Source organism: Sapajus apella, unplaced genomic scaffold, assembly GCF_009761245.1.
Source record: "Sapajus apella isolate SASKATOON/1434 unplaced genomic scaffold, GSC_monkey_1.0 scaffold86, whole genome shotgun sequence".
Taxonomy (NCBI): Eukaryota; Metazoa; Chordata; class Mammalia; order Primates; family Cebidae; genus Sapajus; species Sapajus apella.
The window spans coordinates 3297706-3322417 of record NW_022437026.1 but is presented as its reverse complement, the minus strand read 5'-3'; the positions used below and the strand labels follow the sequence as shown (position 1 = coordinate 3322417).

At 35.8% G+C, this 24712-nt stretch overlaps 2 protein-coding genes across 40 annotated transcripts in view; one reads left to right on the top strand and one right to left on the bottom strand.

Annotated features, from left to right (window-relative positions):
* Positions 1-22853, bottom strand: part of CACNA1C (calcium voltage-gated channel subunit alpha1 C) — a 703883-nt gene extending 681030 nt beyond the window's left edge. For 34 of the 35 annotated variants that reach the window (XM_032254239.1, XM_032254246.1, XM_032254245.1 and 31 more), the window contains exon 1: positions 22196-22852. In XM_032254239.1, the coding sequence (XP_032110130.1) occupies positions 22196-22334 (139 nt within the window). In that variant the 5' untranslated portion in view covers positions 22335-22852. Of the gene's footprint in view, positions 1-22195 lie in introns of all 35 variants that reach the window. The other variant, XM_032254241.1, reaches the window with a different exon arrangement.
* The window catches only part of DCP1B (decapping mRNA 1B), a 53243-nt gene that overhangs the window by 6548 nt on the left and 21983 nt on the right, over positions 1-24712 (top strand). For 4 of the 5 annotated variants that reach the window (XM_032254297.1, XM_032254294.1, XM_032254296.1 and 1 more), the window contains one exon: positions 4460-4587. In XM_032254297.1, coding sequence (XP_032110188.1) covers positions 4460-4587 — 128 coding nt within the window. Of the gene's footprint in view, positions 1-4459; positions 4588-5761; positions 5790-13580; positions 13584-24712 lie in introns of all 5 variants that reach the window. The other variant, XM_032254295.1, reaches the window with a different exon arrangement.

Below are 24712 nucleotides of genomic sequence, written 5' to 3'. Positions count from 1 at the left end.
TCAGTTGCATGCAGTTTTATTTCAAAGAGAAGTAAAAGAATTAAATTTCAGTTTGAAATTATTAGTTGACATGAAGAAGGGAATACTGAATAATGTCACCTGGTATATTGTGATGAATGCTAATTTCAGAATATAATTTAAACTTCAGTATAGATGAACTTAAATCATTGACTGGGTTCTGCTTAAAATAAATTAAATATTCTTTAATTCAAATGAATGGCACAAAGTTCTTGAATATAATGCATTGGCAAGGAGCTAGAAGAACACTATGAGACATACTAGATTGTTCAATTAATGTTTGGAAAAGGGTCTTTTCTCCCACCCCTGACTAAAAAAGCATGGTCCAAAATTGAAGTTGTCTTTCAGTCCTCCATTGTTCAGTTAATAGAATATGTTTCAGGATAGATTCAATAAACTCATGTTTTTAGTCATTTCTTGTTATCAGATATTATTAATATCAAATCACAAATGCATTATGTATATTGTCTCAATAAATAAACTTTACAATAAAAAAAATGTCATAGCCAAAGGCCATCACCTTCAGTGAGGGTACAAAGATGAAATTCAAAGACCTAATATAAACCTTTCTAGGGGTAAGTTTCATTCAGGAGATAGGAATTATACACACACAAGTGTATTTTCTTTCTATGTATATTCATGTTTATGGTAAGCCACAATACAGAATAGAGTATCCTGGGTGCCGGTGGATAGATTCTGAGCAATGAATGGGCTGCTGTGATGTGGAAACCTTTATAACATTCTTGTCTAACCTGTGGCTCGTGGGATACATGTGGCCCAGGATGACTTTGAATGTAGCCTGACAGAGATTCATAAACTTTCAAAAACATTATGGGATTTTTTTTAAAGCTGATCAGCTATTGTTAGTGTTAATATATTTTATGCATGGCCCAAGACAATTCTTCCCCTTCCAAGGTGTCCCAGGGAAACCAAAAGATTGGACACCACTGCTTTATAGAGTGATAGGTCTTGAGTTGGGCCTCAGGAATAAGGTAGAACGTAGCTTGCATAGAGGAGAGGGAAGGCAGTCTCAACAGGAAGAATGGCAAAAGCAGAGGCATAGAACCTGGTGTGTTAAAGGGACAGTAAGAAAAATGACTATAGTGCAGAGGGTTTATATTGGTTTACAGTAGTTAGCAAGGGTGAAGAGATTTGCTGGCTTGGAATGGCAAACTAAAGATTTTGAGATTTCTTTTTCTTTTTTTTTTTGAGATGGAGTCTTCCTCTGTCGCCCAGGCTGGAGTGCAGTGACGCGATCTCTCCTCACTGCAACCTCCACTTCTGGGTTCAAGCGATTCTCCCACCTCAGCCTCCCGAGTAGCTGAGATTACAGGTGCCTTCTGCCACGCCCAGCTAATTTCTGTATTTTTAGTAGAGACAGGGTTTCACCATGTGGGCCAGTCTGGCCTCGAACCCCTGACCTCAAGTGATCGCCCGCCTTCGCCTCCCAAAGTGCTGGGATTACAGGCATGAGCCACTGCGCCCGGCGAGTTTTATTTTCTTAGCAGTAGGAATTTACTGAAGGCTTATGAACAGGAGAGTAATAGAGGAAATGTGTGGGGAAAGTCAGTGTATTAACTTCATGGGGATGCACTGGTTCTAGAAGAAACTGGAGTCAGGACAGTGAGAGGATTATTGCAGTGGAGTAGATATGAAGTGATGAGAGTTTGGGTTAGAATGATAGAAACTGAAATGGAAAGAGGATTGCAATGGTGAAATTTTTTAAATGACAATATTTTGAACATGGAAGATTGAGAATGACAGAAGCATTGGTAGAATAGAAAGACAGAGATCAAGAATATGGTTTGAGGATCAGCCCTCGTTTTACTTTGAAGTAATGACTTGGAGTGGTAGCAGGACATTCCGGTGGAGGTGTCTAGCCCCTCAGAGTAGGGGCGGTGGTGGAGATGGTTTGGAGTTGTCTGAAGTATTTTGGTAGTTGAAGCCATGAAAGAAAAGCTGTTCCCTGAAGGAGTGAGTATGAAAAGGAAACCGATGAGGGTTTATGGCTAGGTTTGAGGGCCAGCAAGGATACAGAGGAGTCAGCTTGAAAGATAAAAGCAGGACCAGAACAGCACAGAGAGGCCCGTGGGGGGCAAAGTGCATGCATGATGGAGGTCTGTGTGTGCTGGGGAGGAGGGAGCTCAGCTGCAGGGGAGGAAGGTCTGTTCCAGTCTGTCACATTTTTATAGAGAAAAACTTTTTTAGGAGGAGAAAAAACTTTTATATGGAGGCAGCACTGGGAGCGGGAAGAAGGAATGGGTGGCAAGGCCAGCACACTAGGTGACGAGGTCAGGTTCTTTACAGTCTCAGAAAAGCCTTGGAGTACCCAAGAACCCTTGGCATATTAGTCTGCATTATGTTGCCGAACATCCAGCACCAGAGCATGCCCCAAGGCAAGTTTATTCAGTAGCGTATGACTGCTCTTGAGGATTCTGAAGTTCACCACGGAAGGCACAGGGTTGAACTGTACTGTGTGCCATGCATGCAGGGTGCACTGTCATGCATTTCTCACAACAGGCATTATTACTTCTTGGAGAAGTGACAGAAAAGATGTATTGGTATGTATTAATGATTGATTTGGGGAACTTTCAGTAGAGTTGTTTTTTTTTTTTTTTTTTTAGCTGTGGAAGAGTAACAAATCATACAAATATTTTCTTTTTTGCACCCAAACCAAATACAAGTTTGTATTTTCAGATTTCTTACTATACTCCATGTCTCTAATGGAGCTCTGAATTAAACAAAACATGAAGTTGAAAACAAAATCCTTTCCTGTTTTTTAGTCTCTTCTCCAAATCTAACTCCTCAAGAATAGGATGCCTCCCTTATCCCCTGCAAAACAAAAACCTCCCAGATCCTAGTATGTTGAGGTCTTTCTTCAGTAGAGAATTACAAAAAGCATGTAAAACTCAAGGTGTGTGGGGGGGGTGTTGGTACAGAGAATGGAGCTGGCAGTGATATATTTTGACTTCTCTTATAGAAGAAGTTGCTTTAGAGCAATTGGCACATTTATCCCCTTGGCCTATTTTCTAAATTATGAGATGGTATAGCAGCTGTACTATTAAAGAGGTGAGATCCTGTTGTGATAATGAAATACGTGAAGAATCAGATTCTCAGTCTTGTATGAAAACACTTAATCCCATTTAAAAAATCGTTTATTTCCTCCTATGCCTTCCTTTCTGTAATAGAGAGTTCATAGAGACACCCACTGGTAATTTCTGAACCTGACACTTCCAGAGGACCCCCTAAGAGAGCTCTTGGGGAGTTTGTTTTTATTCTTCCTCTGAATTTAAGTAGAAATGATTATCATGATTATTTCTGGTGTTGGTTGTATGCTTACCACCGCTTTACCCCTTTGTAAAAAAAGCTGGGCAAGGATCGCCTCCCATCAATTTTAAAATTGGAGGTTTCAGAAGAAAATCCTGGCAGTGTTACGTAGCTGTGTTCCTTGATCAGCATCAAATAGAAGTAACGTAAAACTAAGACATTAAACAACTTGTCTTCCTGTTGCTCATAACATTTCTGTGGGTTTGTTAATAACAGCCCTAGCACCCTCATTTAAAGTAAATAAATGAATTCTGCTTGCTTCAGCTTCAGTGTGTAAGTATGTAGTGTTTCATTTGTCACCAGAAGTTACACAGTTGAATTACTATATGGCTGTCACCCAAGGGTAGACAAATGCACATGTAGTTGTTAGAGTTTATACTCAGTATAATTTGGATTCTTTTTGCCTGGCAGAGTAGGTGTTCAAGGTTTATTGAGTGAAATGAAAATAAAACGTCACTAAATGTCACATTTTTATAGAGAAAAACTTTTATAGTGGTTTATCTATGTAGCTGTTTGCTTTGCATTGAAGAAAACAAAGTATCTGCCATTTGCGTTGTTATATAAACTTCTAGTTTAGGCTCTGTAATCTCATAAGTTCATTGTCCAGAGTTGCTTCGTATCACTAAGAGATTTTGCAGCCCTCAATTTCAGACTAACACTTAACATTTTCTATGAAAATTTTCTTCATATAATTGTGATGTATACTTTAACAACCAAGATTGTTTAAAAATATCTTTAATTAATTTAACTTTTAAAAAGTATTCTTTAAAAGTCAGTAATGTTTTAAAAAGTAGTTACCCTGCCTTAAAGGAATTTACAAGCTAGGTAGAGAAATAAACAACTGTACACACACACACACACACACATACACACACGCCACAAATAAGAAAGTATAACTCAATTTTATGAAACGAGTCATGTTGACAGTGCTGCTGCATTATGGGAATTAGTCTATAATGAAGCCAGTGGTAAAGAAGTATGTGTACAGGCTGCTTGCATAAAGCTGTATATGCAAACAAAGGTTGAGAGCTACATCAGAATATACTTATACTGAAAATATCGCATACCAAGCAATTTGTCTATTGATTTCCCTCTGACCCCTTGTGATTTTTAGGTCTGCTTCTCCAAAGCACGGATTCACCATTATGAATAGGCTGAGCATGGAAAATAGGACAGAACCTATTACTAAAGACTTGGATTTCCAACTCCAGGACCCTTTCCTTCTGTACAGAAATGCCAGATGTGAGTCTTTCTTACTACATTGGGTAGTTTTACTTCTGAAATTTGGCCAAGTGTTTAAAATGGTACAGTGTATGCCATTGTGTTTGAATTTGGTATCAGTGGCTATGGGGCGTGGTCTGTATTTTAACAAACGCTAATGTTTAGGAAATGCATATCTAATTGATGGAATAGATTCTTCCTCGGAAGAGTTTAAGTGAATATAAATATGATGATATAAATCTTTAAACCCTGTCTTTTGAAGCTTTACCAATTTGTAGTGTGAACCCATTGCAGATCTTAAGCCTGAACAGGGCTGAGTGAGGCAAGTTCTTAGTAAGGAGACTGCAGAGAGGCACATAGGTGGCACCCTGAAAGAAGTCTGCTTTAGCACCTTTTCTTTATGTGTCGCTTCTGGCCGAGTGTGCGGACAAAGTGTTTGAGGGCCTGTATTGTAGAAGTGCCATCTTCTGAATACAAGTAAATAAAAAATCAAAGTCCAAAAAGTTTCTATCAATCATTAAGAATGTCATAGCCCTTTGTAATGTAGAAGTTGTAGTAGGTAACTAAATAGTCCTTGTCAGATTTGAAATGAAGTAGTCATTGCCTTTCTAATAGTACATTTTACCCTCCACTTGTGTTGCACTGCTGGTCAGCCCAGAGGAAGATTGCTGAAAATATGCCAGTTGCAGGGACGTCTCCACCCACAGAAAACAAGAACATAATACTAAATATATCATATGTGTGTATGCATGTGCACATACATCCACCTTAGGCTTTGTGGACAGCTTTCATAAAGACCTTGCAGTGAAGAAATGTTTCTTTATATTTTTCATTCTACTCTTTGAGCTCAAGATACAAGAATTTGCCTACCTTATACTATTCAGTGTAATTTTAATAATGAATGTAGTATGAATATTTGACATTTTAACCCCAATGAGTCATTAAGAGGCATTAAAATGATGCGATAAGTAATTGTCATAATGGGTGGTCATCCTCTAATTTAGAGAATAAATTTTTATGAGAGGAAAAAAATAAAGCTATTGAAACTATAATATGACTTACTCATGGCAGGTCCTGTGAAATGAAAACTTTTGCAATATAGAAAAATATTGTGATTTCTTCTCATGTTTTTTTGATGAAAGGTATACTTTCGCAATTGTAGTTTATTACTAAAGACTTGGATTTCCAACTCCAGGACCCTTTCCTTCTCTACGGAAATGCCAGTTTGAACTGTTTATAGTTTGAATTGTTTTGTGTACTTATAGTTATGTCAGGTTTTTTTTTTAGATTATTAGATTCTATGTCAAATTAACATATAATTTTAGTCCTAATAAAATAACTACAAAGTGACCTATAGTCGTCATTTTTGGTTGCTTTTATTTTGGTCAAGTATATAGTCTGGTCATTTATAGGGAATATTTTATTTTAAATTCTTCTTACGTATCACATATTAACTACTATACCAATATAAAAACACAAGCTCTCTTTAATGCATCAATTTTAAAAATAACCTTCCCAAGTCTCACAGGGCTTATCTGATAGGAAATACTATTTGAATCTAGTAAACATGTGTGAAGCCTCACCTTGGTTCTAAGCATATGCTGTCCAGTATGATAGTTACTAGCTACCATGGCTGTTTAGCACCTGAAATGTGGCTAGTCTGAATGCAGCTGTATTGTCAGTATCAAATAGGCACCAATTTTCAGACAGGACAAAAAGAAGAAGAATGTTAAAAAAAAAAACCTCTCAATTATTAATCATTTTATATTGATTAAAATGTTGAAATGACGTTTTGGATAAATTGGGCAAAATAAAATATATTATTAAAATTAATTTCACATGTTTCTTTGCGTTTTTTAATTTAAAATTGCCTATGTGGCTCATGTTCGTGGTTCAACTTATATTTCTATTGAATGGCACTGTTCTATTTTCATTTATTTGTTTTTCATATTTTCATTTATGTTTCCATATTTTATAATTATTTTCATTTACCATATTTAATAATCACAATTTTATAGAGTAGACATTTTCACTGCTGTTTTGCAGATGAGAAAACTGAGACTTAGTGAGGTGACAAACTGTAAAAACCCACAGATTCTGATTTAACTTCCATTGCTTTTCCATAGCACCTGTACTGCTCTCTCTGCTATTAAACATGGATGCAAATTTAAGGCAGCCTTTGGGATGCACATTAAAATGCTTCTAATAAATTTCCATGCAAAAGAAATAGAATCAGTTGAACAACAAAGAGTCAAAGGGAATAGATCTATTTACTTTTCTGGATTCATTTTGCTTTTTTGTTTTTCCCTTGTTTATATCTGATACTGATTGCCTTTGCAGCCAGAGTCATTTGGTTTTATGTTATTTGCGCAAGCCTTTTCAGTCCCTGGCATCAAAGGTACACAGAAGGGTTTACCACAGGTGCTGTCAGAGTCTCCAATACCTCTGAAATGTTTTCATACAATTCAGATATGTTATATAATAATTATGTATGGTTTGTATGTTCTTTGGTGGCATATAGATTGGTTGGTCATTCTTTGGGCAAGGAACTCAGCTTCACTCAGGATTGTTTTTTTAAGAAGACTCTGTTTCCTCAAGATATTCTATATAGTCAAGAATCTATATGGTCTTGGCATTTCACATTTGTTTGTGTAATTCATAAGCCATATTTGGGCATTTCAGGTAGAGGTTTGTGGTAAAGTTTGTTTTTTTTTGTTTTTTTTTTTTTGTTTTTTTTTTTTTTTTTACAGTTTTTTAGATTCATTAGGAGAGAAAAAAAATCTCTTTCTTGAATTAGATGAATAAAATAAAGAAATGAAATTCCCAAACTATTCAGCCAAAAAAAGATGCTTGTTAGGTAAAGTAACTTCATTCAAACACAAAATAGATTACTACAGAAAAGGGTTTCTACATTGTTTAAAGCGTTTAAACATTGTTATGATGGAGTTTGACGTGTTTGAACTTTAAAAGTAAATAAGATGGCTGTTAAAGTTAGGGCAAAAATTTCGTGTATTCAGTAAAACATTTACTGGGCACTTACTGTCTGCCAAGCACTGTGCTCAGGCTTTATATGGGTTATCCCATAACTTTTTCTTGGAAATACTATTATTCCTGTTTTATAAATGAGAATACTAAGTTTAAAGGGATTAAGTAATACACTGTGGTCCATGACTGTTTTGAGATGGAAACACCATTTGAACCAAGAAACCATAACTTCAAGACCTGAGGCATAAAAATAGGTATAAAAAAGAACCAAATGGAAAAACTGCTATGATGGTGAGCACTAGCATTTGTAGGATTATTTCTGTAGGAAAATCCATTCAAGAATAAACCTGTATAGATGCCAAGAATGTAATTTCCTTAGCAGCAGGGCAGAATACTCCTAATGCCCATTTGTATTGACAAATCATTTGTAAAGCTAGGATTTTCTATAAGTTTTTTTTTTAAGTATGTATGGTAATATTTAACCTTTTTAAGTCTTCATAACCATGTTACTAAGTCTTAGTGGTTCTGTAGCTTCTCTCCTTTTCATTCCCACTTCTATTCCAGTTCAGATTTTCATTATGTGTTACTTGGGATGTTTCATAACCCCTCGTAGCAAAAAGGGATTGAACTTCTGGCATCATCAAAAATAGACTAAGTTCACTACAATATATCTCTCCCACTGGTTACAACTAAAAGTTCTGATCAGATTATAAAAGCAACTAACTAGGGGCTCTGAAAGTAAATGATAACAGACACACTGAAGAGAGCAATCAGAACTTGAAGAAAAACTGGTGTGGTGGTGAGCTTCTGGATTTATTCTTTCCTCTTTTATCGACTGGCTTTGACATGCACCAAGTCACAGAACTCTGGGAAAAAAAAATAACAAAACCTGAGAGAAACTCCTCTTTCTAAAAACTTCCCCGTTTCCTTTCCCTACCTCTCTTTTTCTCTTCTATCCCTACCCTGAAGCCAGTTGCAGGGAAAGCTGAACTGCTGCTGTGGTGGTCATGGTGGTGGCATGGGCACCTAAAATCCCAGGAAAGAGGCTTTCTCTGCCAGAGGAACTGGGAACAATGGCCCCTGTGGTCTGAAGAATGTGAGGAAAATCCCATCATATATTTTTATTTTCTCTTGCTGTACAGACTGCCTGACAGTGTGAGAGTCTAAAACCCTGAGATAAACTCTGACTTTGTAGTCAGAAGACTGGGAAAAAGGCCCCTGAGAGCTGACGAGTGGGAGTGATTCTAGAGGAGGGAGCTTGATAAGGAGATCTCCTAATTCTTTCTAGGAACTGATGCAAATCCTGGGCTCACCTGTGAGCTACATACATGTAACAGAACCAAGGAAATAACAACAGATGTTAGAATTAACTTATAATATAAACCATTATTCCAAATTTCAGACTAACTGGTATGTGTATAGGGTAGACATAAACACCTTTGAAAATGGAGCTGACATGGGAAGCATCATCCAAAGAAGGCAAAACAGAACTTCTTATATAAACCTGAGTTGATTGGTGAAACCCTGTCTCTACTAAAAATACAAAAATTACGAAAAATAAAGTGGTAGACCTACCTAAGTTCAGCCATATCAGTAGTTATGTTACATGTAAATGGCCTAACATACTGATTAAAAGACAGAGATTGCCAGATTGCATTAAAAAAGCATATGCTTTCTACACCAAATCCATTTTAAATGTAATGATGTAGTTAGGTTAAAGGTAAAATGATGAAGAAAGATATACCATGCAAATACTAATGGAAAGAAAACTGGGGTGTCTAGATTAATAACAGACAAAGTAGATAAATTTATACAAAAGGCATAATAATTATTAATGTGTATGCACCTAACTATAGAGCTTCAAAGTGTGTGAAGCAAAAAGTGATAGAACTGAAAGGAGTTTTGTTTTTTTTTTTTATTCTGCAATCACACTTGGAGACTTCAGTGCTCCACTTCCTATAATCAATAGAGCAAGAGGACAGAAAACAGCAAGCAAGTATGTGGAAGACCTGAACAACACTATCAGCTAACTCAACACAGTTGTCATTCATATTACATTCTATATGTCACTTATATTACATTCTATAGAACGACAGCAGAATGCACATTCTTCTCAAGTGCTCATGAAACATTCCCCAAGATAAAGCTTATCGTAGTCATAAAGCAAACCTTAAAAGTTTTTAAAGAATTGAAATCAAACAAAGTATATTATTGGATCACAAAGGAATTGAATTAGACATCAAGAACAGAAAGATATCTGAAATATTGCCAAATGTTTGGAAGTTAAATAGCACCCTTCTGAAAAACTCATGTCAAAGAAGAAAGAAAATTAGAGAACATTTGAACTGAATAACAATGAAAATACAATATTTCAGATGCAACCAAAGTTGAACTTAGAAGAGGGAAATTTATAGCATCAGATACTTGTATTGGAAAAGATGAAAGTTCTTAAGTCAGTAATTCAAACTTTCACTTAAAGAAAATAGAAGAGTATATTAAAGCCAAAGCAAATGGAAGGAAACAAAAAGAGAAATCAATGAGGTAAAAAACAAAAAAACTATTTAGAGAAAATTAGTGAAACCAAAACCTGATTATTTTTGAAAAGAATCAAAAAACTGATAAACACTTGGCCGGAGTGATGAAGGGGAAAAAAAAGAAAAGAGAAGACATAAATTAGCAATATCAGAAATGAAAGAGGGGCTAGCTACAGACATTAAAAGGATAATAAGGAAATACTATAATTTGGCAACATAGATGAAATGGACTAATTCATTGAGAAACACAAATCATCAAAATTCACTCAAGAAAAAATAGGTAACCTGAATAGTCCCATATTTATTAAGGAAATTGAATTTGCCATTAAAAATCCAATAAAACTCCCAAGTTCAGATAGTTTAACTGGTGAATTCTACCAAATATTCAAGGGAGTACTAATACCAATTCTACACCATCTCTCAGAAGGTAGAAGAGGGTTTTCCAACTCATTTTATGAGGGCAGCATTATCTTGATACCAACACAAGGCAAAGACATTACAAGAAAAGAAAATTACAGATTAGTGTCTTTTGTGAATATAGATACGAAAATCCTCAGCAAAATATGAACAAAATAATGTTTATAGTAGCATTATTCACAATAGCCAAATGGTGGAAAAAACCCAAACATCTACCAATGAATGAATGGGTAAACCAAATGTTATATACACACACAATGGAATATTGTTTAACCTTAAAAGAGAGTAAAATTATGATGTGTACTACAACATGAATGAAACTTGAAGGCATTATGCTAAGTTAAATAAACCAGACACAAAAGGACAAATATTGTACGATTCCACTTCTGTGAGGTACCTAGAGTAGTCAAATTCATCCAGACAGCAAGTAAAATAGTGGTTTTCTAGGGCTTCAGGGAATGGACAGTGGACAGTTATCTTTTAATGGATACTGGGTTTTAGTTTGGGATGATGAGAAAGTTCTGGAGATGGATAGTGGTGATGGCTGCACAATATTATGGATGTGCTTAATGCCACTGAACTGCATACTTAAAAATGGTTAAACTTGTAAATTTAATGTTTTTAATATTTTAACACAATAAAAAAGGAAAAAATGCAAATTGAATCCAGCAATTCATAAAAAGGATATGTCATTTGCCTTATAATTCACATCTGGTTTATCCCCTCCATCCAAAACCACAGCTATATTTATCTTCCTAAAGCATAAGCCTAATCAAGTTGCTTTCCTTCTCAAAATCTTAAATGCCTACCAAGTAAAAATTTTCACCTAACCTTTAAAGCTTACTGTAGTGAGATCACAGTTTCCCTTTCAGGCCAAGTCTGCTACTCCTGTTGCACACTTGCCTAATGCTTCAAGTAAACACAACTACATATACACTTTCCCAGAACACTCTTACCTTCATGCTTTTAAATATTTCTGTTTTTCTCCTTGAATTCTCTCCCTCATTGTGACCAAGCTCTACCAGATAAATTCTACTCATAATTCAAAACCCAGATGGAACTTTACCTCCCTGGATGTTTTTGTGATTCCCGTGTATAGCTGCGATATCTCACTGCAGCATATATGTCTTTTATGTTGTACTTACATTGCGCTTGCTTGCTCATTTGCTATTGAGCACCTGTCTGTTGATACTGATTCTGTGTTGAGTTTTGGAAGTAACGAGTAAGATACATCCCTTCCTCCTTATAGTTTACCATCCTAGCACAAAAGACAGACATGTACACATATATCTTCAAAATAACATGCTAAATCTGAGCTAGAAATAAAGGCAATTACTATTGTGCTTATATTTTACCTTACGTAGAATATTATGTCCTAGTTTCTCTATTAGAGTGCATGCACCTTCAGGGCAAAGGTGCTTTCCAGTCCCCTATAATACTTAATTCCTTGCATTAAATGTGCACAATTAAATATCTGCAATGAGTACTGAATTGTTTTTAATGGATTTCTTTATTCAAAGCTACCAATAAAGCTTAATTTAAAAGTTCACAACTATTTCTTTAGTTTTTATTTTGGAGCATTAGCCAACAGGTATTAAGGAACCTCTGTGGTTCCTGTGTAGAAACGCAAAGCAGTAAGTAATTTTAGCAGCTTACCTAGGAACTACTCTGGTTCTCAAGGTTATAGATAGTAGTAACATTTACCTTAAAGTTCCTAGAAGTAATTTTGAGTTGTAAGAATACCATACATCCTCATCATGGGAAATTTAATAGTTCAAGGAAGAGATATGTAATGTGGGAAAATGTTAATTTTATCTACGTGAACAAGATGATGTATAATGCATATATATATATGTGTGTGTATAATATAAAGTTCCTTTATAGAACTTTATTTAAATTCTAAAAAGCACTTTTATAGATGTCTCCCTCAACTTCTTTTATGCTTATTAAGATTTGTGATTTGATATTTAAGAAGTTTTCACTATTTTAACTTGATATCTTAATTATGATCCATGAAAACAGGTCACATTGCTATTTCCTCCTGGCCCTTTTAAACCATGGCCATGTGGTTTAAACAGAAAGGCTTATGCTATAGATGTTTTATCTGCAAATGAAATAAGAATTTTTTTCACTTTTATAAAAGCAATGAAATAAATAACTTTTTATTAAAAATAAAGGTAGTATTACCAAACACTAGATTTAAAATGATGCTTATAAGCATTTACTATAAAACAAAAAATGATAAATTGTACCTCATCAAAAGTAAAAATTCCATCAAATTAAAAACTTCTGTTCTTAGGATACCTTTAGGAAAATGGAAAGAGAAACCACAGACTAGGAAAAAATGTTGAGAACATGTACATATATCTGACACAGTACTATGTTGAGAATATATAAATAACACTGAGAAGTTAATAACAGAAAGGCAAGCCGACTTAAAAATTAGCAAAATATTTGAAGAGACACTTTAAAAAAGAAGATATAAATACCAATAGTCATATGAAAAGATTCTTAACATTATTGATCAGGTACTTCGAAGTTATTGCATATAGCAATAGTTTCTTGCTTTTTATTCTGTGTAATATTCCACTGCATCATTATATTACAGCCTGTTAATTTATTCTCCTGTCGATAGATGAGTTATTTCCAAATTTGAGCTATTCTGAATGAAGTTGCCATGAACATTCTGGTCTATGTTTTTTAGGTGGATATGCGTGCTTATCTGTCTTGGGTTTATACCTAGGAATGAAATTGATGGGGACATAGTGTAGGGGTTTGTTTGGTAGATACTGCTGAACAGTTATGTGCCTATTTATACTCTCTACAATAATGTCTAAGACTTCCCATTTGCTCCACATCCTTGTCAAAACCTGATATTGTTTGCCCTTTTAATTATCTGGGAATTCTGAAGTGATATCTCATTGTGGTTTTAATTTGCGTTTTACCATAACAACAGGTTGTATTGAGTGTTTCTTCATATGCTTATTGGACATTGGAAACCTATGCAGATTAAAGCCCAAATAAGAATATCACATACTCCCTGATATGGCTAAAATTAAAAAGACAAGTGTTAATGAGGATGTGGAGCAATGGAAACTTTGATACATTGCTTGTGAGAAAGAGATATGTTACAACCACTTTGGAGAAGTATTTGGCAATTTCTTATAAACGTAAACATGTAATTAGCATATGATCCAACAAGTTCCATTCATAGTTATTTACTTAAGAGAAATGGGCTGGGTGTGGTGGCTCAGTCTGTGACCCCAGCACTTTGAGAAGTGAGGTGGGCAGATCCTTAAGGTCAGGAGTTCAAGACCAGCTTGGTCAACATGGTGAAACCCCCTGTCTACTAAAAATACAAAAATTAGCCGAGCGTGGTGGCACATGCCTGTAATCTTTGCTACTGGGGAGGCTGAGGCAGGATAACCACTTGAACCCTTAAGGCAGAGGTTGTAGTAAGCCAAGATGGCACCATTGCCCTCCAGCCTGGGCAACGAAGCCCGACTTCATCTCAAAAATATTTTTAAAAGGCCGGGCACGGTGGCTCATGTCTATAATCCCAGCACTTTGGGAGGCCGAAGCAGGCAGATCACCTGAGGTCAGGAGCTGGAGACCAGCCTGGCCAACATAGCGAAACCCCATCTCTACTAAAAATAAAAATAAAATAAATAGCTGGATGTGGTGGCAGGCACCTATAATCCTAGCTACTTGGGAGGCTGAGGCAGGAGAATTGCTTGAACCCAGGAGATGCAAGTTGCAGTGAGCCCAGATTGCACCATTGCAGACTCCAGCCTGGGTGACAGAGTGAGATTCCATCTCAAAAAAAAAAAAAAGAAAAAGAAATGAAAACGTAGGTCTACACAAAGACTTTTACACGAATGCTCATAGCAGTTTTATTCATAATAGCAAAAATATCTGGGAATAACCCAGATACCCATTAATAGTTGATATATAAACAAATTTTAGTATATAATAATAGAACAGTACTCAGCTATAAAAAAAATTATATATTTATGTATAATATATATAACTGATACATTCGACAACATGGATTAATTTCAGAAACATGTTGAGCAAAGCAAGCCATCTGCAAAAGAGGATATGCTGTACAATCCCATTTATATGACGTTTAAGAACAGGCAAAACTAATCTAGGGTGACAGAAGCAAAAAATTGGTTGTCTCTGCTGGGGCTGGTGGTGGAAATGGGGTGTGGTTGTTGACTGGAAAAGAGTGATAAAAATATTTTATATCTTGTTTTCAGTGTTGGTTACATAAGTTTGTTTTATTGCCAACTCATTGAGCAGAACACTTTAAGATCTGTGCATTTTCTTGTATGTAAATGGTTCTTCAATGTAAAAAAGTAAAAGAAGTATTTAAAGAAATGAATATCTAAGGATAATTTGTTACCTTTCTTTATTATCCTGACATTTATTAACTACTGTTTCAGCTAACCCCGATCTCTGCTGTGTTGATTAGAATATTACACTGACTCTTAGCACTTTGCATCTTGGCTTCGTCATCCTGGAAATAAACCAGTCCTTGTTCTAAAACACATCTTCAGTACTTTAAACCAACATGATACCGAAAGCTTGACATCAGCTAAAATCCCCAAGTAATGTGAGGTAATAGAAATAGTTGAGTCTGCATTTCTAGTCCAGATCAGTGAGAAGACTATGCCCCCTTTCTCTGGCTTGCGACGTCTGCTTTCTCCCCATGGTCAGAGAAGCAAGGTTTCTTTTTGCTGACAATATGGAAACCTGTACAACTTAATATTTTTCCTGGGTGGAAGGAATTAACCTTCCACTTTTCTCTTGAGAGTCAATTTTTTAAAATGTCAATTTCCTAGCAAAGAGAAGCCTTAGCATCTATTCTGCAATGCTTTCTCTAGAGTGAAATGCATAAAAAGAATACAGTTTTAAAATATAATACTAGCTATTTTCTTGGTGGCTATTACAGAACATCTTATGAAGTATAAACTTGAATTTCTTCCAAAGTACCAAAGTTAAAGTGTACCTGTATATACCCACAGTAAATAATAGCAGTAAGGAAGTCAAATTTACAGAACAATGATGAGTCATAATTTGAAATCACTATTGCTCACTATACTTGGAATACATTTTGTAAAACATTTTATCTGCCACTATGTTACCGTTAACTAGTTGGGCTGCTAATTAGGCTATTGAGAAGACAGTGGCATGGATAATAAATGCCTCATGGGCAGAGACGATATCTTATATTTTACTTGTATTCTGTGGTGCCAAATAAATACAGAAAATAAACAGATTTAGATAAGAAATAGACATGTACAGTGTACTTAACATAATTCCTAAATCGCTTATATTCTAGAATTGTTATATATGTATATATATATATATCTGATGATTTTGTCTACCATCTGGAACATCAGAATGCATAAGACAGAGCTTTGAAGATATGTGGCTTGGAGCGATCAAGCAGGAGCCACAAAGTTGCCCAGCTTTCCAGAATGTCTTCTTCTTTCCCACTTCATGGTAGAGACTGAGAATGACACCTTTCCAACGAAGGCAAACCAGTAGCCACAGCTGTACTGAGTGATTCACCCTCTCCATGGCTGAGCATGCTAACAGATCTGTGCTTTTTAAGCTTCACCCTAGGCTTCAGGCTACATGGAGGAATAAAAGCTCTTCCAACTTAACGAATTCTAAGACTTGGAGACTTGTTACGTCTTTTCTTAACCTTGTAATCAGTTTTATTACGAAAGCAATTTGGAAGGTTAAAAGTAAACTCTGTGTAAATTTATTACTAAGTAAATGAAAGACACATTTTCTGCCCACAGATAATTGAGGCTTTTTTTCCACCCTAGGGTATTTATTGGCATATTGATAGTCACAAATAGTAGTTCTTAATCTTCTGTGAGTCACAAATCCCTATGAGAATCTGAAGACTTTTCTTTTTCCCTTTTTTCCTTCATTTCTTCCTTCTTCCTACTTTCCTTCCTCGCCCCTCCCTCCCTCTCCTTTCTTCAAATATATTTGCTTGACTACTGTGTGCCAGGCATTGTTCTAGTGGGTCTATGCTTTAACTTCTTCACCTCTTAAAATGTCTATTTGCATATATACATGAGATTTTGCATACAGTTTTAGAAATTTTATTGAACCCCTAAAGCACTCCAGGGTCAAGAAACTAATATTTAAAGTAACTATCTGGCTAAAAATACTTGACATTCCTACTAGGCAGAAACTTAGTATTTGCAGGAATAATAGAATATATTTCTCTTTGGGGTCTGCTCAGCAAGACAAGATCCTCAAAGTAGACTCATTCAAATCGTGAGCAATATGGAATGGGAGCTGAGGAATTTGACATTTCATATTTAGTCAGAATAGGTAGCCTATACAGTCTTGTGAGAGGAGTGGTTGGTTGCATTAGCAACTTTCAAGGACTCCTTTTAAGCCTGCACTTAATGAGAAAGAAAGAAGGCCACCAAAATTTTTAAATTAGAATGTGGTGCCTGAATCTTAACTTTGTGTCTCTAAGTCTCCTTTGCCATTCTGACTGAAAAATTGATCTATTTATTATGCACCATTGCTTAGAGAGCTAACATGTTAATATATAATGAAGGGTTACACATCTACTGTGACATGGGTGATGAAACTTGTCACTCTGACCTTTAATACAGAATGACTTTCTTGTTCTCAGCCAGTACTCCACATAGGCTGAAAGTAAGGGATCTAAACTCTAAAGAAGACTATTCATCTAAAGAACTGGTGTTCTGCCAGTTAAAGAAGGCTCTGAAAAATCTCAAGTAAAGTGGAATTTCACTCTTGAGTCTTGTGATATCTCTGGATTTCATATTTCTGTTTTTCCGTATGTTGAGTTGTGACACCAGATAGTTCCTTAAAACACACACATAAGCAGATACACAGTGTGGGTAAACAGCCCTCCTCTTCATCCTGACCACCCAATTAACACAGTTTTTACTTTTCCATCATAACTGCTGGGGGACTCATAGAGAGAATCTTCATGTGAATATATACATCTCTTATGTAACTTAACAATCTGACATGCTGAGGTGAGGAAAACAACCCATGCGGCAGTCATATATGGTGATTTCCAGCTGTTACGGGAGAGCAAAATTAAAGCAAAGTCACTTGTTTTAGCCTGAACTATAAAGACTATTAAGGTTCTCGGCTTGACCAAGAAAACATATACATAGCAATACTATTCAGATTCATACACTGTATCTGTGGCTTGGACATGCAGCGTATTTTATATTTTGTGTTTAAGAGAGCCCAGTTTAGCATGGTGGAAGTCTATATCTTGGCAGAGAAAAGCTGGGTTCCAAAACATTTTCTTAAACGCCTAAAAAGTAAAACATCTTTTAGTTTCCCTATCCTTTATCTATAGTAAGTGATCATTATGGCTATATAATGTATATTCTTTTAGATTCTGTTTTATATTACTAATTTTTGTCCAAAAATCATTTAGTAAATAGCTTCAAATAATCAAGTTCTAGAATCAAAGTAAATTTACCCCTTAACCCATAGAAGGAAAAATTATGGGTTTTGAAGAAGGAAAACAATTTTGGCCAAGAACTCATTTTAGAATTACCTTATATATAACCTTAGAGCTCTTATTTCATAGTAGAATCAAAATGGAATTTAACTGTTTCAACATAAAGGGTTTTTGGAAAAAGTCTTTTGGAAAGTGGTATCTCTTATGTCTGTACTCATAGATTAAGGTAAAAATGAAAAAGTATGGAAACTCTGACTTACTTTTCTTAAATCAGGAAGTAACACTATGCTCCTTTGGCTAGACTACTGCTATGTCAAATCATAGAAATATTTCTGTGATCATGTGTTTTATAGTTAGGCTATTTTCAGCAGAGCTATTCCTATCATTGTTAAACACTCGATTAAATCATCTGGTTCAAATATGAAGAAGTCTGTTCTTCATTGGAACAAATTTTCGACCTGTAGAAATACTCTGGTTTTAAACATAAGCTTAAACATAAATAGATATGTTTAAACATAACTTTCTCAAAAATTGCAATTATAGAAGACTGGACTTACTTCCGTACATTGAGATTCGCTTAGGGCAATAGATTGTCAATGTGTTGCTGGAATAATTGACATGCATATAAATCTTATATTTTTCAGTTCTATACATTGAGATTCACTTAGGGTAATAGATTGTCAATGTGTTGCTGGAATAATTGACATGCATATAAATCTTATATTTTTCAGATCATTTAGGTACTTATGTATATAAGCTTGAGATTACCATTATCAAACACAACTGGAATACGAATGTCTTAGTTTTTCTGGTAGACCAAAGTACTATTAGTTATTCTTTCTTCTGTGTTTTTCCATAATGAAGAGAAATGCATGTGATTTTACAGAATTGTGGCATTCTTTGAACTCTTTCCAGTAGAGTTGTAATAATAAATACACATAAAATGAGTACATTAGTGCCTACACAGCGCTGGATCAATAGAAATATACAGTCTTTGGGAGCTCACATCCTAATGACAGAATCCCATCAACATGATTTAAGCCTAAGAAGGTAAAGTGTTTGAAGCAAAATAAACTCTCAGTGAAGTTTGAAGGAGAACAAAAGGGATGATGTGAGGAGACTGTCCATGCTGAAATCTCTGGTAGAAGGTGTAATCAACTGATAGAGAATTCTAGCATATCTAGTCTACAATGTTTAATTACTACAGAAAGTGATAATTATTGCTATCATCAATTACAAGGATTATTGATGGCATCAGAGCTTGAAGTCTTAGATTTCCATTTAACTTAGCAAATATTTGTTGAATGTCTGTACATGCTGGTTGCCATACTGGGTGTATTAACAAAGTCTGCCCCTCCAGGAGCTTATAGTCTAGTGGAGGGAACAGATTTATAAATGCTTAATTTCTTACCTGTTTTAGTACAAGGATCTACAAAAAAGCTACAGGAGCAGAGGAAAAGTTGGGACTGTTTATCTCTAGAGGAGAGAGAAAGCCTGGGTCTTCAAGGATGAGTAGAGAGAAGGGAAGGATGTATTAGGGACTCCCTGCATGATATTTGTGGCCAAGGAGATTTTGAAATTTATCAGCAAGATTACGAACAAATGAAAATATAAATTTAAGTGGCCAACAAGGCAGAATAAGTTGTTTCTATTTATGTTTGTTATAAACTCTGAACTTTTCTACTTCCTAACTTTTAAAAAGTTTATTTACTCTGTCATATCTCTTAAATTAAAGGAACAGATAAAAGGAGGAAATTAGTATATGAAGATCCCATATGACTTTGATAAACCTGAGAGTAGTAGATAACCTCAAGGTTCCCAGTTTAGGAAGATAATGGCCTCTGCGAAGATTAGGAAGGTTGAATGATATAACATGAATCCATTATAAATGAAAACTTTCTAAAAGATTAAATCCATCTTTTACTTGGAAAGTAATAAATTCTCATTTATAGTTAGAGAGTACATATTAATTTAATCCAAATTAGTATAATGCTTTAATTAAGAGAATTTTGTTTGTTCTTAATGGCATTAACTTTCTCATAATGCTAATTTATTTAGAAAGGGGAGGGTTGTTTCTACTGTTTTCCCCAAAATGTTCATGAGTATTAGTCTCCCATAAAATAGAAACTGCTTCTCATCTGCTTTGAACCTTCCAATATTTTCAGGTCATGGGATCACTGATTTGTGAGGGGCAGTAAAACCATGTCATATGAAAAGAAGCAGACCAGGAGCCAAAGATAACAGAGCTATGTAGACTCTCAGTGGCTAGTGAAGATTTTTTTTTACAAGATTGTGTCCGTGTTTGGTCAGTAAAGCTAAGGCAGAAGGTGAATGGCAGAACATTACTTTAAAGGCATTAGAGAGCATGCCAGAGGAAAGCATTTTGAGTGCAAACATTCCAAATGGGGAAGAAGTACAGAATCAGCATAGAGCCGGCCAGACGTAGCCTGCGTTTCCCATCTATGGATGCCAGCACACAGGCAACGTCATTGCTGCTCGAGTGTTTACTGCTGTGAAAACACTGCCACTACCAGAAAGCTTCATTCCCTTCCTCTTTCTCTTCTCTCTTTTTCTCCCTCTTCCTCCCTCCCTTCCTCACTGATTTTCCCCCTCCTTTCATTCCATCCTTCTTTTTTTCCTTTTGAGGGTCCACATGAACTTTGGTTTAAAAAGAGTCATTCCAGTCTTTTATAACCAAGCCTAGAACTCAATCAAATATGTAAAAACAAATTTGAATGCTTCATCTATTTCATTTGAAAGGCTGGGGGAAGGGCATATTTTAGGGGAAACAGATTAAACCAAGAAAAATGACTTTGGCTGACTTTTTTATTCTTGTTAGATCACAGATTCCTCATTAGTGAAATGGGTTATTGAACTGCATGCCTCTTTCTTGACTTCTGGCTCTAAAATGTCATGGTTCTGTTTTTCTGATTTTTAAAATATCTTGGGATCTTTCAAAAGCATAGTAGCTCTGTGTGCATGTGTAGTAGCATATGCTAGCAACTAGTCATCATCAATATGGTCACATTTATTAAAGCTTGATATGGATAAATTGTACAGTAAATCAAGAAATATTATATTTGAATGAAGCCCTGAAAACAAGTGTTTACACAAATACATGATTAGATGTTCTCCGTCCTTACATTGAAAATGTTATTCTACTCATTTGAGAAAGTCTTCATGAAAGGAGTGGAGTTTGAAGGAATTTTTAAATTTTTGGTTTATCCTTAGATGCCCAGAAGAGGTTTGTGTGATTTAACACTACCATATTTCCATGGCTTTCCAGGTAAAAAGAGGCAACTTAAATGCTTTCCTTGCTGAATACTAAGAAAAACATATTTCCCTACCCGTTTTAGAAGAATTAGTGAAATTATGTTAGAAAGAGCATTACCAAATCAGATGTCCTGCCTATTTAAATTTTACCCATGTAATTAGTGTTTATCATCCACTTCCTAATTGAATGGATATATATATTCTTTTAAAAATTTGCACAAACATTATCACAAGTCCTAATTAGACGATTACAAGCTACCATTCATGATTTGGAGTTGTATGGTATTTTGGTTAAAATGTAAAACAAATTATAAATATCTTAAAAGAACAGGTTGAATAGAAATATTTATTAGGAACATAAACAAGATGAGGCAAATCCCCAAAGAACATGCAAAATGAACTAATGCACCATGCTAATAAGAATCAAAGGGTTACAAATGAAAATGTGCATGTGAGTGACACTGATATTGCCTTTAATGGCCCCTTAACTAGCCACTTAAAATTTGACCAGCTTTTGATTTTTCCAGTGAAGAAATTAAAAAAAGAAAATATCACTATTGAATATAATCAGCTTGCTGTCTGCCTTGTCTTTGTGGACCTACAAAATCCAGACATAAAGTCTAATATGGAAATTTTGATCTCCTTGATCTTTCTGACAGAATTAAAAGGAGAGTAGAAGATTGGGCTGTATGGCATTGCCTCTTGCCTCAAACATCACTTTTTTTCAATTGAGAATTTCCAAAGAATGGCATAAACCGGGATAGTGCAGTTACAGGCAAAATTTCATAACAGTGTATGGTAAATCCTGATTAAATGTGGAGAGATGAGTTCTTACAGTGGAGAAGTAACATTCTAGGTAGCATTAGAATATTTAGAGTAAATTTCAACATGTTCTTCCTACTTTCTATTTCGCTTTAGGGTTTCTTACCTCCAGGAGAGATGTAGAAACAGTTGAGTTGAGCTTCATGCACCAAAGTACCCTTAAATTTGACCTCTGTATCAGCAGACAGGTGGCTGGGAAGCGGCTGGTATGCAGGAGTACTAGGCTGAACAAATGCTCGAAGCATTGTGAATTTCCAGATGTATATTGGTTGATTTTTAAAGCTAAATAATTATCCGGCTCATGAGCTCTTGTAATTTTTTAAAAACCAGAAACCATTCCCGCAGTAACATTTCAGTGCCACAGAAGTTTACATGGCCGTATCACATTGCTGCAAGTTTAGGTTATGGTAATTACTTTAAGTTTTAGAATTCTAAAAAACAAAACAAAACACACAAAAAAACACCTTCTTGCCTGATTCTTTTCAACCTTATATTTTCTGTCTTCCCTGCTCTGCTCTCTGCCTATGTACGGGTGGGCCTCTCACCCAGTGGCTTTACGGGAAAACTTGGATTGAAATGTGAACTTCATGGTTTCTGTCAGCCTGTCAGCTCATCACCTCCCTAAGGCATGATGATCTCTGGTTTTTATATATCTCCACAGACTGCTTTGATTGACCCTCTTGTGTGAAAGAGTGATAGGTTTGCCCAGGGGTTGGTAGACCTTAGAGCTAGGAGGCAGGAAACTTCAGTTGGAATGTGTACTTTAATGGAATTCACAGCCTCTTTCCCAGGGGAATGCAGCTCAAGTTTCAAAACTATTTTAGGGAGAAGAAAGTTAGGCCCAGTTCTACATTTTATCTTGGTGCCACTTTTCAGTAACCAGAACTCTTGGTTAATGTTTTCTTCTCCCTCTTGGCTATTTAAATTTTCTATCCAGACTAAACTGGGATCAAAAGAGTTATCTCAAAGTGATCCCATTTTAATTTTTAAAGCCATGCTGCTTTAGAGATAAATGGTTGGGACCTAAAGAAGTCTTCACAATGTCTTAAATAATTACTGCAAACCCAATCATTCCTTCATTTTGCTTTGACATTTGAGAGATGTTCCATTCCATTTTCCCTCCCTAAATCTGCATTTCAGTTATCTCCTAGTAGTAACAGTGTCAAACTGCTCTTCTATTTGTATCAACAGTTTCCTTGGCATCCCACTCTATGAAAACCTAATTCCTTATGTCAGATGCCACAAATGTATAACATCAAACAAAAGACACCCATAATATTTCTATTAATAGAGCCTACTTATGAGACACCAATGGCCGGTTTTTCCTCTGCCATTGGGCCTTGGGTTTCTGAGTTATGCCCTGTTTTTCTCTCTTACTGCCACCTTTCTCCTCTGATAGTTTTGGAAAAGCCAGTCTTCAAGGAAAGAAAACTTACACTGTAACTAAAACAATACACCAGGCTCCTAGTTTTGTAACTAAGGTTGAAGTCACCTAGACACACAAACATATTCAGATTTATTAGTGGTTGAATGTCAGTGATCCAATCTGCTTTGACTTCAAGAACGTCAGGGTAGGCAGGTTAGTGTTGGAATCTGTGTAGGGAATCGAGGTAGGGAATTATTGTTGATGGACTGGAAGCAACCTTGAATATGAAGTTTCAAGATACACATTTAGGAATCTGAAGATAAAAGAATTTTGTTTTGATATAAAAGCTCTCATAGCACATGGACTTCAGAACTCAGATGTTCTTTAAAAAAAAAAAAAAAAAGTCCGTATACCAAGGAGGAAAATATGTATATATTTCCAGCTAAGAGGTAAAATGGTCCTGTTCAAGAAAAAGCTGGAATTTTTTTTCCCTCACTTCACCTCCCCCTTGCCCACCCTTCACATGTAGGTAGGTAAGATAAAAGATTTCTGGTACACTGATAATTGCAAAACAAAGTTTAAAGCCCTATTGCCACCTTTTGCCAAGTTAGTAATTCAGATTCATAAGTTCCTCTAAGATATCTGCTGAAAATAGCACCTATAAAGACATTTCTTGTACCTTTGGATATCTGAACTATTACTGACAAGAAGCAGAAATTCCATGCCCAGATACTGGTCAGATAAGAGGGGAAAAAAAGATGTAGTTAGACTATCACAGCTGGGTTTTGTTTGTTTGTTTGTTTTTGTTTTTTGAGACGGAGTCTTTCCCTGTCACCAGGCTGGAGTGCAGTGACACGATCTCGGCTCACTTCAACCTCCGCTTCCTGGGTTCAAGCTATTCACCTGCCTCAGCCTCCTGAGTAGCTGGGATTACAGGCATGTACCACCACGCCCAGCTAATTTTTGTATTTTTAGTAGAGACGGGTTTCACCATGTTGGCCAGGGTGGTCTCGACCTCTTAACCTCGTGATTTGCCCACCTTGGCCTCCCAAAGTGCTGGGATTACAGGTGTGAGCCACCACGCCCAGCCTTCTCACAGCTGTTTTAACAGCAAAAGACTATTGATGTAATTACATGTTTGGAAAGTTTGAATTTAAAGTTTTTTTCTCTTTTAAAAACATGTTTTGTCAGTTTTCATTGCCCCATCATAATATTGTTGCTATTTTCAGTGAAGATTTTTTAAATGTGTGTGTAGTT